We start from the raw sequence: 15,889 nt of genomic DNA on the forward strand, positions 1-15,889 counted from the left end.
TGAAACAATGTGGTGGATGACAAATAGAATAATAGAAACATTACTGATATGCGACGTTCTATATACATCCTCTATTTATTCAACAAAACGATAGCAGGGTGAACTAATAGTAATGTTAATAATAATCAATGATATCCTTCAGTCGATTAGCGCAGGTAGATCAGCTATAATAAAGAATTCAATTATGGTTAGATGGTAGGTAGTGAATTGGCCTGGTTTTTCTCACGTTTATCCTCTTTTCTATCTTTCACTCTCATATATCGGTATACATTTTCCTATTCTTCATTCCCATTACCTTCGTACTCTAATGTAATTTAATTTTTCTTTCTCGTTTTCTTTTCACTTGCTGGCTGTTTTTTCAAAGTCTCCCTGTCCACGATGTGTGTGACTAGTAATAAATGTTACTTTTAAAATAACTTAAATATTCTCTTGCTCGCCCTCGTCATACGTAAATATAATATATATATAAATCTCTATCATACTCTCATCACGCGTCTTTCTTTCGTCACGTTCGCGCTCCATTTTATTTTTTAAACTTCACAAGCTCTCTCTCTCTCTCTCTCTCGCTATTCCCGCCCGTCTGGAATGATTCAATTTAAAACTGGGAGAATATAATATGCTACGCAATATAATATGAAAAAGAAAATTCATTAAAAGATTCAATCACTGAGCCATTCATTGTAATCACGTGAGAATAGTCATGTCGACAAAGTGGCCGAAGCTAATGAAAAAATGAAAATCGACGAAGAATCTAAGATGATGATGGTGATTTTTGTCTCGTTTTAAAAAGTGGAAGAACGGACGAACAATACTATTAATTTTTCTTACATGGAAGTATATAGTGGGATTATCTATTATCTGCAAAGTCTTTTGTTACTTTCTCTCCCTTGGAACCGAAAAGTTACGAAAAGAGTTTATGAGTACAGATCTAATGACATATGCAGTTAAAGCATCTCTGTAAGTCACTGAAAAAAAACAGTGACTATTCTCACGCATCGCACATGCACTATTCAAACACATCGGCAATATCCCGAATAAATGGTACACTGTATTAAAATGCTCCAAGTTAATTAGTATACATACGACATTGTATCAGGATGAATATTGATGTATCAGTATTAATTATTGAGATAAGGCCACTAGTGGGTGATACAAATACGATATAAATATTACATCTACAAATGTTCGTTACGCCGAGCCAATCAAGCGCAGATTGACGATTTAAGCAGCGATTTTAATATAATTTTCACTAATAATGAGATTCGCATGATTAACATAATATCCCGTTTTTCGTTTTAACTGAATGAGTGAAACCGACGTCTTCATCTCGCTTGGACAACACGTCATCTGCAATTAATTGGCTCGTAACAAAACCGTGTAACTCCTAACTAAATGGTAGGAGATATGAGTGAACTCTCCTGCTTCCTTTATTCCTGTGGGAGTCTTACGAGTACGATCACTGTAGAAACAGGAATATACACAAGTACGAAGAAGTCGCTAGCTTTTGAGGTTATGTCACCGAGGTTTAGTTTTAAAATGACAGGCACCTCACGATCTTTGCCTTTTTTTCAAAAACGCTTGTAAATTCTGATCTGCGAAACGAAAACGCATTGTTCTTTGAGACCCATTATTGTTCTCGTCGACTTTTAACATCCTGAACTGCATCCTGGTGCCCGAGAAGACTAACCTTACAGTTTCACTTTTTTTCTCTCTTGAGAATCGGTATAGCTAACGGTGGAGATTGTTTTCTCGATTAACGGCCAGGATGTTCAGGATCTTTGTCGGAGGCACTCTAATATAAAGGATCTGGTGCTCAAGCCGGATTTTCAATCCGGCTTAAATTGTGTGTTACAATGTCGACTCGTGGATTACGGCAGTGTCGGGATCACTACTTGAATTGTGAATGATTGCTGGTGGTTGATGTGGTGTCAGGGTGATGGATGATGTCTTCCTCACGGGTTTTGGTGATGCCTTAACATATAAATCAAAGTTAGTTTAGGTATAATATAACAAGATTAATAGTAGTTAGGAAAGGATGTATACCCATTCTCTTCGAGATGGCGCCTCGTCGTCGGAGTAATGATCTATTTCTCCAGTTTCCGTTTCCGTGGCTACGTTCCTCTTGTTAGGCTGAAGCGTAGCGTAGTTGCGGCATCCACGATTGAAGTTATTAAGATTCTTCTCCTCGACGATCTTGTCCTGGCATAGAACCTCTTGAGACTTGCTCTGTTTGTTGTTGGTCGCGTTAATGTTGTTTTTATTATTGAAATAAAACGGTGGCATCCTCGAGACCCAGTGATCCAATCCGGAACCCGCAGAACTCGTTGACGCCGCTGATGAATTTCCGGTGGAGTTATTTGTCAGTCCTCTGCGTTGATAGAAGAGCATATAAGCCGCGTTTGTAATAAGATTAGTGTCCGTGACGGCTTCTACACGAGTATCATCGAAGCAATACCATTGGGTGTCGTAAGGATTTCTACAGAATGCAGTATAATGTCCACCCTGGAGATCTTGTCCATGATGATTGCATATGGCGTACAGGTCGTAAACGTTCTCATCGTATTTCGGTATATTCTGCTGGCGTGGTCGCGGTTTCTTCCAGGGTGACCACCCTAACCCACCTAAAGTAGCCATGTTGTTGTGCGTTTGTACACTACTGTGCGCCAGGTGTGGTGTCATATCAAATCCATAGAGCGGAAAGTCCACCAGGGTGGTGAGTTTTGACGTGGATCTCTGTTTGGACTGCTGCCGGAATCTCTTAAGGTGGATAACAAGAATATCCGGAAGTGACCAGAGTCCAAGCTTCTTGACAACTTCCTGTTTCCTGTTACAGTAAGGACAGTGCCAGGCGTCCTCAGCGCCAAGGATCTCCGCTCTGGTGTAAAGATCAAAACACTCTTCCAGGGTGACGGATCCGCTCAGTTCAGAATTCGTTTTAAGCTGTTTGACACTTGCGTGTTCCTCTATTTGATCGCTGTCATCCTGGATGATACTAGCCTTGGTGGCTTCGTCCCATTCCAGGATAAGCTTAACGTGTTGCGGCCCGGAATCATCAGCACAGAGTGCCAGAGCTTGCTCTATCTGTTCAGTGTACAGAGGATGCTCAACGCAGGGATCGATGCATGGATGCTCATCCTGAGCAGGAGTCGCTGCAGGATCAGCTACGCGAATAATGAACAATCCAGGACTCTGACTTGAGGTCAAGACGTCATCCGCAAGAGTCGTGTGCATTTCCTTTAGTAAGAGCTTCTGTAGATCCTCGTAGGAGGTTTCACGCGACACCTGCATCGTGTAAGGACTACCAAAGCGTTCCCTGAGTTCGCCCTTAACCAGGACATTAATCCATACGAGAAGTATGTAGGCTTGCTCGGTGGGTTCTTTGAGTTGTGGCAGTTCTATGCAGTAAAGAGGATCGTTTTCAGTAATAACCGAGAGAGGCTGGCAGTCGGAGAAGGTTCTGAAAGAAAAACAGTAAAAATTTAATTATCGTTCAACTGGCCATGACTGTGAATCAACTCCACCGATAATAAATCATGTGTAGCAGTAAAACAACAGTATGTAAAATGACTAACCTGTGAAAACCTTCGTCATGAACTTCAGTAAGGAGCATGTGATTTTCCTCGATACCGGTGTCACTGGCTAGGATCTCGCGGAGTTCCTTCACGTTGGCGGCCTGATTGACGCTCACGCCAATCCTCACCTGACGTGGCTGCTGCGACGTGTACAGAACGTTTACAAATAGATTGATCTGTCTATGATGCTGCGGTACCGGTACGGAGACACACAGGAAGGGATCGAAGGTATTCGATTGTCTGTGACATCTGGGGCAGGTCAAGCTTGATCTGAACTGCGCCTGGAAGACCGCGTGGACAAAGGAATTGTTGCACCTGACGTGATTAGCCAGGGTCTCCGCGGCGACGATGTCATCAGGTCTGCCAAATGAGTTCTGAAAGAGCAAAAAGTAACAGACAATATAATCTCTTCCGCTCTAAGGATAAATTGTTCACAGATGTACTTCCGCCTCTATTTTCAGATGGGCGTTTCCTATCTTCGTTCCCTTGTCGTTTTACTTCAAGGAGAACCCTCTGTGTCTAAATACAGGATATACCACGTAATGCGGATATCCTTTAAGGGATTCAATTTTTCGTGTGAGAATGAGTTAAAAAATATTCAAGTATGGGTGTGAGGGGTCTAATGATGTTCAAGGCGACAGAGTTAAAAGTCAACTGAACTTTTTTAAAGTTACGCGGATCTCTTATTTGTTCTCTAATAGCTATTTAATCTAAGCACTATTATTAACTTATGACGTCCCACGCGTCGTTTAGCGATACTCAGATCGCCTAAAACTTAAAAAAATTGTATTATTCGAAATACAATTTCTGTACCCTAAAAGAATGTTAGCAATGGAATTTTTTCAATTTTTTTTTTTCAAAAACTCCCGCACCATCTCGAGAGCTATTATACCCTCGACATATTTTATTAAGTAGCTCGCTAAGAATTCGCCCTCTCATGGCTGTCCAGACGACATGATACACCCTGCAGGAAAACCTATTTCTGGCAATAAGACGCGCCCTCGACACGTGTATTAAAATAAATAAAATAAAGTGACAAAACCTTGAGGGTTACGGAACAAACAAATGAATCTTCCGCTGGAGCACCCTAGACCCAGATTTTGTGTTTGTCAACAGGCACGTCACTGAGCCACGCCGAGGTCATATTAGTGGATACGAACGACGATCTTCGCGGTCACATACGTAGCTATTTGCTCTTGACACGATAAATCCACTGATCGATTTATCGACGTTGTAACAATCAAACCCTGGTAAACTCATAACCAAACAAATTCCTAACTCATTCTAACCAGAAGCCATTAACGCACAGCAAACTATTCCTGTACATACGCGCGTACATCGACACGTTCCCATTCTATTTTTATAATCAGCAGAGGACACTGATGTTCATTATTTGCTTTCGTTAATGACGCAAAACGATACCTCGAGTTCTGCGGGTAATACAAAATATAAGAGCTTCCAGCAGAGCAGACATAGACATTCTTCGAGGTTAACCATCGCGATACGTTGGGTTTCTTTTAATAAGATATTATACGCCTACATATATATAATATGCACGAATCGAGGTCCTAACCTATTTTATTACAAATCACTAGCATTCGAAGTTTCTTTATCCTGAAAAAAAATTCAGGGAACTATCACAAATTTATATTACACAACATCAGAACGTTATGTGGATACATGTATAACAGCAGCAACAGTAATACTGAAGTAGGTTTTAATGGCGTCGAGCAATCGGTCAATGTCATCCGAGTACGTTTGCACCGGTGCGTTGGTTATGCTACAGACTTCCAGATTGTACACGTTCGATGCATGTGGACATGTATATACTTATATGCAATGCATAGAGGTGTGCAGGCATAAGGCTGTACGGTAGTAAAAAGTAGAAGCATATTCTAATAATATAAACTTGTGATAGAACTGTCGTAAACACGAAAGGACAGAAGATAAATTTTATAATGGACATATGTGCACGTACGTGCATATAAGCTTTTGTGTATACACAATGTAATATATTATACGGTGGTTAGTCTTATGCAAAGCATAAAAAAGGTACTGCGACGGGAATAAATGAATTCCAGGGAATTACGTTCACGGATTATTAAAACGAAATGACCCTACGAGCTGTTAAGAACGCGAGCGAAGGTCACTTTGTTTTCACGGCGTGAAAACAATGAGGTGCAACGTTAGCTGAGAGAGCGAGAGAAGGATGAAAGAAAACGAGCGAGAGAGAAACAATAACGCATTCAGCGCGGTCTGCTCCTTCTTAAAGAACGGTCATGGTAAGGTTCACTTGGAAGTCCATGGGCTTACGCAATAAACTGACTAATAAGTATGATTCGCAGGACGGGAATGAGAGGAAAAGGAAAGAGTATACATGCATAAATAAAAGGACTATCACAATAGAGAATTTGTAGCATGAAAGATTCTTTTAAACAATTGTACTTTGGTTATTGATTCTTTTGTGCTTGGAACAAAAAAGATTTGTTTAAAAGACATCGACGTAATCCACTGGGATTTACTATTCACATTGAACTGGGACACGTGCTTGTTTTCTTGGAATCCGCAATGCTACGTACAAATATATAAGTATATGCACTGCCCAAATATACATATACATATATTATACGGACTGGGATAAAGACGTAACGATAAATATCCGAGAGGGTTTTAGGGCGTTATCGCAATCCCGACAAATTCTCTAGTTATCCGAGGATAAATACTGCGATTAGATTGCGAGTGTAACTATATACTTTTGTATCCGTATGCACGTATGTGTATGAGTTTTTTATATATAGAAATTTAATACGAGTGCAATAGTGTAACGCGAGTAGTCAAAGTTTGCTTTAAGAATCAGCAACCGCGGTTGACTACGATTACGATGTAGATAATAACGCTGAGTACAGTGATAATGATACTCTGAAGTAGGAGACGGCGATGATGAAGATGACGATGGTGAAGTATGCGTTGGATGCTTGTGCTGATTGATGACATTCTCTCGACTCGCCAGTCTCGCATTCCTAGTCGTCTGTCTCGAGCGTTGCTTCATTGCTTCTCTCTTTTTTTTTTACTTTTTTCTTTTTCTCTCTTTCTTTACGTCTTTTACTGTTTTTGTGCTTGCACAATGAATCATACACCATCGACGAAGTCATTCTCCCTCGTTTCATTGCATCACTCGTTCCGATAGTCTACCGTATGTTGAGAAAGCGCATGTAACATATAATTTCTATGTACCTACATAGTATGTGGAAGTTTTAAGTAACGAGAAAGCTTAAGAAAGGTGTTTCTTCTCTCTCTCCCTCTCTCTATTTTTATTTAATTATCACTTTAAGCTAATGTAGGTCTATACCGCTAGTCTACTGGTTTCTTTCCAGTGTGGAACATACACCAACTATTTTCATGGTTATTACTACCGTAGAAAGTAGCGATAGAAAGGCATTCGTATGAAAGAACTGGAAATTTTAAGTGTAGTAATATCGTATGTGCGCAGGGAATGTTCACTCGATGAAGGCCAGTGTATACCTTCTTTCATTTTCTTCTTTTTTCCTCGAACGCGGTACAAAATTTAGGTTAAGGTCTTGCGCTCGTTTGTTGCCCCTCTCGAGAAACTGGCGCGGTTCTGATTGTGATAAATAAGTTGTTTCAAGGTTTCTCGTTCTATCTGTCTCATTCGCGTATGAAAAACATGTAATTTTAAGTAAAATTATAGTTATACATTTGTTTGGTATTATTTCTGGGATTTAAGTCACTCGAAAGCGGTAGCGCGCATCATTTTGAGGTGCTAGTAGCAGAGAGGTCGAGTGCCTGACATTATTGCATAATAGTTCTTAGACTCTTGAAATTCTTGGCTAGGGAATATGTAGGCATATTGCATAGTGAGGATGGAGGCCTGGGGAGAGTTCAGAAAAAGGTTATTTGATTTGATGAAATGACAATGTATGATTGGACTAACCTTAATAATTTTATATTTTTTCTTCGTTGCCTGATTAAGGTCCTCGTGCACCTTATCCAAAAGCCACAGTAGAAACTCCTGTGCATCATGTTGTAGATTGCCTCTATACTGACTACCGTATTTGTCTACGACACTCTTGAATGCTGTGCTCATCTCAGGATCATATTGACAGCTCCAAATTGCCTTGAGTAACAGTGCAAGCTGTTCTGTAATCTCTCCTTTGGTACCATACTTCTTGGAGTTGAGCTTGTTCCTCCTGGAAAGGTCCACCTTGTACTGATCCAGTACAAAATATTCAGCTAATATGTCTGTATGTGATAGACACTGTAGTACAGCATTCATGAAACATGTGTTGCCATGATTTCTTAATCCAATAACACCTGGGACTCTATCTGGTGGGATATGAGCAGGTCTAGGTGGAGGTACTCTAATATCATTTGCACTAGATCCCAGATGATCATCCCTGACTGTCTTATGATTTTGCACTCCAACGCTAGACATGTGCTGTACCATTTTATTGATAAACTTCTTCCAGGATGGTCTTCTAAACACTTTTTTATTAGCAGTCCTGTCTTGATAGCCATTTGTATTCAATCTACCAGTACCCTGGTTCCCTTGTGTATCCTGACTGAGGTTCTGTTCGACAGCCTGTGCATTATTTCTAGTAGACTCCTTTGAGTCACGATGCTTAGGACGCCGACGTGACATTCTCGTTGTAGCACTTTGAAAAGGATTTTTCGGTAAGGTAAAGGTACGCTTAAGCTTAGGGCAATCCTGAATGTTTGTCGTCGTAGTCGTAGTGAAGTTGGTGGACCCTGTAACCGCCGTTTTCGCTATACTTATAATTTCCTTCAAAGGTTTAACCTCTTCCACGCCCAGCTCTCCTTCTGACACTGATTTCATCACCGTAGTGCACTTCTTGAGGCTCATCGCCTACCACGGCAACACCAATGGACCAAGGACATGAACCCACGTGCCCTTACATCACGCCACACCCGAATCTAATCCACTTCTCTTTCTCGAGGAGATTATCGCGTTTCTCTTACATACCGAACCGAAAGTCGCGCACTCAAAAGACACTACCAGGAACTCGTTAACGCTTTCGAGCCCCACGGCGGCCATTTGCCTTTTCTTTAGGCTTCCACGATTCCACGACGAATCCGCCATTATGGTATAACTTTCGGCAGTAGCGACATCTTGACTGAATATGCAAACTATAGAATGAAATACATTGTTAGACATTATCGACGATAGTAAGTGTAGAAACAATTATCCACTGAGGTACACATTTTTTAACGTAAGTATGTTTTCGATTGGCAGAAATCTTATGCACCTTCTGGGTCAGCAAGGAAATGTATGCTCATGAAGTAATATTGGGGACGAGCGAAATTTCTTAGTTACCTAGTCCTATGCCTCGCAGGTTATTCAACCATTCATTAAAAAGATAAAAATGTATGTTTCCCATGCCTAAAAAATTATTTCTCAAATGCTCCTTATGGTTTCCTAGTTGTTCTGCGGTTACTCTCTAGTGATAGTCAATATACATCCTTGCTATATTTACATGAAAATAATTTGATTACCGCACAGTGCGTAGCTGTGGACGTTTAATTACATGCTTAATGATTTATTGCAACCGGATACAACAAATCAAACCCTTTTAAACATTAATCATAACTTAAATGACCAGATCACATAATCACTTTCTAATTAATACAACGTACTAATTAGAGTTTGAAAGAGTAGTATTTTTATTGATTCAATCACGGTCAATCTTTAAGGATAAAATGAAAGAGGAAGAACGAAAGGAGATAATCTCATCCATTTAAAATATTTAACATTTTATATGTATTATTAAATGTCTAAGCGGATGTTATATAATAATATATATAGTACACCATACAATCATTAGGATCATTATCGAATTACATCATAGCTACTACTTGCTATATTATTTATTTAGCTATAATATTTTATTGATGTACACGTTTATATTATTGCGTGTTAATAGGTTTATCCGATGGAAATATTTCTTTTGCGTTTTATGCACACCTCTATTTTTTTTTATAAATATTAATCGTCCTTTCTATTACCACTTATAAAAGTAGGAATAGTCAAAATTGTTTATTTTAATTTATTCGAATGAAGCGTATTGTAAAGATAAAAATTTCGAAAATAAACAGTATACATTACAAACCGCATACGTGATACATGGTACAGGATGTATAGTGTTACATGAATACTTAGAGAAACTAAATGAAAACTAAACGCAAAGATTTTAAATCAGGTTTTTAATGCATTCTATAAAATTACTTACGTGCTTTCTAATGAATTATTACTTAGAAACTATAGCTTGCAGAAATTATCTTTTCAATTTGAAAAACATGCCGAATCTGTTTTCATCGTGTGGTGTATTTTTGCGTACGAGAGTCTGGGTAGGTAAAACGATTAGGATTGCACTTTGGAATCATACGTGATATTCTAATAGGAGAATTTTGCTGATTCAGCTGTTACTTATTATTAGCACACGTAATTACTAGCTGTCTCAAACAAGTTTGAAGTCTGTCAACTGTCCTTCAATATGGTTGTATGTTACTCTCCAGCTACCAAGTGGCTTAAGTGTTCGATTTTAAGGTTTTTATTGCTACTGCCGTACGTGAAATCGTGGAATTTCACCTCTGTGAATTTACCAGAAGACACGCTTGCATGGAGATTCGCATTGTGGAGGAATAGAGCTTTCTTGGCTATACCCAGGTATTTAACCATTAAACCCTGCCTATATTTCAGTACTCATATGAAAAAGGAACGTCTGAGGAGTTTCATACTCCTAGGTAGAGTTTGAGGTTTAAATAAGATCTTTGAGGCAGATAAATTTTTATATAGAGAAAATGATTGAAAATTGACACTCTCAAAAGGTGGCAGCAGAATCTAAATGCCGAATTGACATTAATCGAAGCTCCCTGGCCAGAAGTTGGTAATTATCAAATTGGATTATCGTCAACGGTACTATCATCATTTCCAAATTTGGATTCTCAGAATGCTCGAAAAACTTGTGCAAATTTGCAAAGCGTCGTGGCCGTCGATACGGATCCGCGAGGTCGACTGTGGGTCCTGGATGCACCACAGGATAATGACTGTCCAGCAAAAATCATTCTGTACGATTTGCGTAGAAATGATCAAGAGGTAATTTTAAAAAATGACTAGAGCACTATAATAATACCTAATTGTTTACTTATTATTTTCCTCTTTTCATATTTTCTCATCTTGATATTCTAATTTCTATATTATATTAATAGAGCCACTTAAAACTCTTTTCAACGTTCTTGTGCAACTTGAATTTATTGCACAACGACGCAGAACTTAGCATTTGGCACTCGCGGCAAAATTGATGTTTACAAAGGCGTATACTCAAGCACGCGTCAAATTAAGCAATTAATATCACCAGCTCTAAGAAGGCCGTTAATGCGATATGATGTAATAGCCAATTCCTTAACTGTTACGTATAATATATAGGTGGCTACTGCCATTTAGTTTTACAAGACTCATGATAAACATAGGTCATAGCTAACGCGTTCAATTAATTTCACATTTATATTTGCCCTTAGATAACGAGATGTGAATTCACGGGAGTTTCAACCAAGTATTTACGGAGTCTTGTAGTAGATCCTGTAGTAAGTACTTGGGGCTCGAGGGCCTATATCGGAGATCCTGACGACGAGTCAATAATTGTGTACAGTCTAGGTACAATTTTTTATATCTATTATTAATTGATTTTATTAACGAAATATTGGGTTATAAATCCTTGATTAATTTTAGGACAACGCAGATGGTGGAGATTGCGTCTTGTCCGTGGTAGTAATGTACCAAAAATATATAGTACCGATTTGGCCATATCAAGAAAATCCTCTTTACTATATTTGACAGGATATCCATCTCAGGATTTGTTCAGCGTAAATCTGGACGAGTCACGAGAGGACGAAGGACCACCAGCTGTTCTTAAAGATGTCAGTATACTTGTGTACTTCAAGAAAATGACGTTATGAAATATTTAAACAATGTAAACGAGTTCTACTTTACCTACACAGCTGGCCAGTCAAAATACTACAGTATCCTGGTTGGGGACCAAATTGGGATCATCGTTGGGTCTGTTTGCTGATTATAAAGGCGGTTTACATTATTTCATAGTGACGGAACGAGCCAGTGTACGCTGGGATGGCAAGCAGAATTTGAAAGTAATTAAATTTATTGAAAGTAATTGTAACTGAGTGGCATTAAGAAACACTGACTTTTTTCGAACCCTCGATGATTCTGCACACAAGACTCTTTAGTAATGATCATTGGTTAATATTGAAACAGAATATTACAATACGATTCTTTTGTTCTTCAGGCCGAGAACCATGCTGTTCTTTTACAGCGAGAAGACGTACCCTGTATTACCGACTATGTAATGGATTCTCAGAGAAACCTTTGGGGTCTAGTAAACTCTCGCCATCCAGATGGCACGAAGAAACATAACCTTTCGAAGCTTGGACGTTCGCATAATGTCAGTTTGCCATTTAGAACAGTTAAGGTTTACAAGTACAATCGATTCGCACTGTAATCGCATTTTAATGTATTGAATAAATGGTTAGTCTTTTTTATTTCATTTTTGTATTTGACGTTGACCTGGATGTTATTTAAACTGTCTCAGTCTCTGGGGCATTTCGAGAAAGAAAAAGGTATTAAATCACAAACTCATTTTGTTGAAGTGAAAGATAAAAAGAAGTTACTACCACAATATTGCAGTATACCTCCCGAAATTGGCAGAAGTGTCAGACTGTTGAGCTCTGTTTAATGGATCCGATATCTTGCGGTTTGCGCAAGGGCATTGTCGAACAGCTGGCGTGGGAGATTCGTGAAATTGGAGCAATATAAGTAGTAGTGAATCAAGTGAAAGTCCGACAGCTTGTAGTATAGTGTATACATATATATTGTTAATGTATTATACAGCGAATTTGAATAAACAGATAAACAAGTATGCGATGAATTTGAAATTTTGGACAGTTCCGAAACGTTGTGAGAAACTGTTAGGAATTATTAAGGTTTAATAGATAGAAAAAGTTTAAGTGAAAAGATTCACGAGAGAGGTATGTAAAAGAAACTGCTTGAATTTCGATAACGAATTCATTTATTCACGCATTTATTACTGGATGGGCTTGCAGACACCTTGCAGCACCCCAGTGGCGCCATCTCACAGACATGCGCGTGTGTCCAATTACTTCTTCTACAATTTACAATTTTTCTATTTTCTTTTTTCTTCCGGTCTCGATCGGGAACACTGGTCATACTTGTCCATCGGGGAAAGTTTATCTTTCCCTTTTCCTCTTGCTGTTTTCACTTATATTACTTTTCCATGCAACGTATCTTCGACAGTTTCGGGAATTCCTAACGCGTGAAACGCGCTATCTGACATTTTTCTCTCGTTTATAATGTAATACGTATACCTATATGTATTTGTAAAGGTGAGTCCAGTTATTCTGTTTCCCACGAGGGATGAATTTTTGAAAATACAAATTACAGTATTCGAATGGGCGAAGTGTAATTGTCGTTTGACTAGAATAGCGCGATTCGGCATAACACGATTGATAATAAAGTAAAGAAATTTTGAATAGAATAAATTTAGGAAAGAAAAGTAAGCAAAAATTGAATAATACTAGTACCATATCTGGTGCAGTTAAAATTTTGGTGGCTATTAAAACGTTAATGCGGATTAATGTTTCGATAGGATTGTAGTTCTTTTTGCCTTTTGCCTTTCTTTTCCTTTCAAGACGCGTTTATAACTATGATTGCTAGGGACTTCGATTAAAACAGAGTTGACAAGAGCCTAGGAATTCGCCGGTTTCTCGATAAACTGTGCTAATTAATCCTCGCAGGACTTCACCAAGGGGTGAAGGGACACCGATGCTCCGGCACAGCTGATCTTGTTCTGAATGTAATCATGGAAGTTGCTCTCGATTACCCACATCAGTCTCTTGTAACCAGGAAGTACCTGGGTGGCCAGGCGGCACTCATTGCCCTTCTGGACGAGCAAGAAGTTGTCGGTTTTGAAGGATGTATCGGTATTCCACATATAAATATCAGATTGTCCTGAAAAAAAAAAACGTTAATAAAACATCTCAAGAAATACTAGTCATTCAAAAAGGAATGACCTAACCTACAAATTCTTGATAGGTGAACTTGTTACAAGGTATCGTATGTTTTATGACCGATTTGAAAAAATGTGAGTCATCAAGGGATAGTATAAAAAAAACCTATTGAATTGTTAAGTACAACCAAGCAAACTCACCCTTATTCCTGAAGAAGATGGCGCTACCATTGTCAGTACCCAAGAGAACAATCTTGTTTTGCTTAGGACCAACATCAACAACGGAACCACTGGCAGATCCCCTTCTGAGGTTGACAGTCTTGATACTGAATAGTCTGCTGGAGCTGAGGTAAGTGAAGTAGAGGACAGAGGCACCGCACTGCTTCCTGACCAGAGCAATGTAAAGGACGTCCCTACGTGGACAGCCGAGAGTGACGGCTTTGGGTAGAACGACACGGTATCCGCGTCCAGCCGTGACGTCATAAACAAGAATGCCTCTGTTGGCAGCATCTGATATGTACAAGTACAGTTGACCATCATTGGCATAATCCACAACGAGATACTGAAGTCTGGAGGCTGAGCTGACGAGGCTGCTGAGGTCGACGACCTTGACGACCTGTAAGCGATATACAATATTATTTTTTTACTTCTGAATAAAATAAAATTATGAAAATATCGCATAAACAATCAACGTACCTTGCCAGTCTTGACGTTCACGGCTACAACCTTAGGTGGGCAACGTCGCACAGGTTGCTCAAGGGTGTTGACGACACCAGCATCCAATATCCAGAGGATGTCCTGAACGTCCAGGAAGATGTCGACAGCGCTTTGGATAGCGTTGCAGTTACCTTCCTCTTGGAGTGACCAGCAGGGGAAAGGTGTCAGGGCAGCGGGGCCACATCCCTTCGACTTCAGGGACATGATACCCAGGGTGATCGGTACTCCGGACTTGTACCTTGGCATAGCTACGATGGCCTGATCCTTGAATATCTGAGTCCTGGTAGCAATGACATTCCTTGGAATGTAACGACCGCTGGACTCGTAGATGTTCCTCGTGCTCTGGCACGGCCAATTCAAATTTTGTCCGGATAGCGTGTAGGAGAGTTCAGGGAGCAATTGGCGGTCGCAGGAAGCGGCACTGGCGACGGTTGCCAAGGCGACGGCGCAGAGAGCGCTCGTCAGGAACCCCATCATCCTGCACTGTAAAACGGATATCACAATTATTAATTAAGATCAGTCTCAGTGTTTCACAATTATCATACGTTGATTATTGTTTGAGAAAAACAGAGGAAAGACGGTTCAGCGTCGTTTTGGTTTAATATTAAAATTGATTAGACAAATGTGTGTATGATGGTCTGTAATTGAACTCACGGTATATTGTGACTGGAAACGGACGAGCAAAGTACATGAGAACTTCTTTCGTGGCCATTATATATATAGCTGAGTGGGGACGTTCACGTCATATTGTTTTAACGCAGCATTTGTTTGTTGTTGCTGTTATTCCTTTTTCTCATTTTGTTGCTTCTTCTTGTGCGTCTCTTTACGACATCGCTCGGCCCAATAACTTTTCGCGTTATACTTATTTCATGGGTATCTGCCTGCCTATGACTTTTCGAGTCTTGCGTGACGTCCTCGACAGGGTGACGTTTTTTTTTGCAACGACTGCGCGAATAATCCGGAACACGCACGGGCTGGGTAGCGTTAAGCGTTAGCTCGGTGCCACTGTAAAACACGACGAAAAATAATTAATTACAATATAAATGGATTTCTTTCATTTTTTAATTTCTTCGGAATGTTCATTATTAATGAATATGAAAAAATCAAGGTGGTCCGAAGAAAAAGTAACAGGCTGTTATAAATATAAGAATTGTGCAATAATCATTTTAACAGGAACTCAATTATTCAGATTCACCTTACGTTTTTACTGTCGTACGAAAACATTTCGTGCAAACAGGAAATGCAAGGGAGAGGAAGTCGACGTAGCGTGTCGTTGCGCAAAAGGAAGACTCTTTCCTTCCTGTTTAACGTGAATCATTTTACAAAATAAAATTTGGCGCACAGAAGGAAGAAAAGAAAATAATACTTGAATAACATACACAACACCGTTCTACGATAAACCATTTTACAATGAGTTCGTCGATTTATTAATAATTTGAATGACTCTATCGAAGGCCTGAAGTATAGGTATATGCTTCGTCCAACCTTAAGAGAATCGCGAAGAAATTCCGGAGCGTATTTCTTTTT

The 15,889-nt window shown here is 39.5% G+C and overlaps 3 protein-coding genes across 4 annotated transcripts; 1 reads left to right on the top strand and 2 right to left on the bottom strand.

The window, feature by feature from the left end:
• Positions 1-56: 56 nt before the first annotated feature.
• On the bottom strand, positions 57-8,656 carry LOC107265815 (ubiquitin carboxyl-terminal hydrolase 31). The gene is made up of 4 exons (XM_015735656.2): positions 7,525-8,656; positions 3,573-3,946; positions 2,044-3,457; positions 57-1,971 (listed from the first exon to the last, which is right to left on the bottom strand). Exons 1-4 carry the CDS (start codon positions 8,452-8,454, stop codon positions 1,849-1,851), a joined length of 2,841 nt encoding a protein of 946 aa, XP_015591142.1. The 5' UTR covers positions 8,455-8,656; the 3' UTR covers positions 57-1,848.
• A 142-nt stretch (positions 8,657-8,798) lies between these two features.
• Positions 8,799-12,529, top strand: LOC107265820. Of its 2 annotated transcripts, XM_015735669.2 has the most exons (7): positions 8,799-10,275; positions 10,437-10,704; positions 11,127-11,262; positions 11,338-11,525; positions 11,607-11,753; positions 11,909-12,147; positions 12,270-12,529. In XM_015735669.2, exons 1-6 carry the CDS (start codon positions 10,103-10,105, stop codon positions 12,119-12,121), a joined length of 1,125 nt encoding a protein of 374 aa, XP_015591155.1. In that variant the 5' UTR covers positions 8,799-10,102; the 3' UTR covers positions 12,122-12,147; positions 12,270-12,529. The 2 variants fall into 2 exon arrangements, with proteins under 2 accessions (XP_015591155.1, XP_015591154.1); XM_015735668.2 differs by lacking the exon at positions 12,270-12,529 and having other exon boundaries at positions 11,909-12,161.
• A 141-nt stretch (positions 12,530-12,670) lies between these two features.
• Positions 12,671-15,168, bottom strand: LOC107265819 (major royal jelly protein 1). Its single transcript, XM_015735667.2, has 4 exons — positions 15,017-15,168; positions 14,342-14,845; positions 13,847-14,261; positions 12,671-13,647 (listed from the first exon to the last, which is right to left on the bottom strand). Exons 2-4 carry the CDS (start codon positions 14,837-14,839, stop codon positions 13,421-13,423), a joined length of 1,140 nt encoding a protein of 379 aa, XP_015591153.1. The 5' UTR covers positions 14,840-14,845; positions 15,017-15,168; the 3' UTR covers positions 12,671-13,420.
• Positions 15,169-15,889: the final 721 nt, after the last annotated feature.

Source organism: Cephus cinctus, unplaced genomic scaffold (genome assembly GCF_000341935.2).
Source record: "Cephus cinctus unplaced genomic scaffold, Ccin1 Ccin1_scaffold0240, whole genome shotgun sequence".
Taxonomy (NCBI): Eukaryota; Metazoa; Arthropoda; class Insecta; order Hymenoptera; family Cephidae; genus Cephus; species Cephus cinctus.

Bases quoted from the DNA above. Each gene is read 5' to 3' on its own strand.
- LOC107265819 (XM_015735667.2), bottom strand. From the start codon at position 14,839: ATGATGGGGTTCCTGACGAGCGCTCTCTGCGCCGTCGCCTTGGCAACC. The intron at 14,262-14,341 runs GTACGTTGATTG...TATCGCTTACAG, and splicing joins TGAACGTCAAGACTGGCAAG to GTCGTCAAGGTCGTCGACCT. The intron at 13,648-13,846 runs GTGAGTTTGCTT...TTTTTTTTTCAG, and splicing joins CATCTTCTTCAGGAATAAGG to GACAATCTGATATTTATATG.
- LOC107265815 (XM_015735656.2), bottom strand. From the start codon at position 8,454: ATGAGCCTCAAGAAGTGCACTACGGTGATGAAATCAGTGTCAGAAGGA. The intron at 3,947-7,524 runs GTTAGTCCAATC...TTGCTCTTTCAG, and splicing joins AAAAATATAAAATTATTAAG to AACTCATTTGGCAGACCTGA. The intron at 3,458-3,572 runs GTTAGTCATTTT...TTTTTCTTTCAG, and splicing joins CATGACGAAGGTTTTCACAG to AACCTTCTCCGACTGCCAGC.
- LOC107265820 (XM_015735669.2), top strand. From the start codon at position 10,103: ATGGTTGTATGTTACTCTCCAGCTACCAAGTGGCTTAAGTGTTCGATT. The intron at 10,705-11,126 runs GTAATTTTAAAA...ATTTGCCCTTAG, and splicing joins TGCGTAGAAATGATCAAGAG to ATAACGAGATGTGAATTCAC. The intron at 11,526-11,606 runs GTCAGTATACTT...TTACCTACACAG, and splicing joins CACCAGCTGTTCTTAAAGAT to CTGGCCAGTCAAAATACTAC.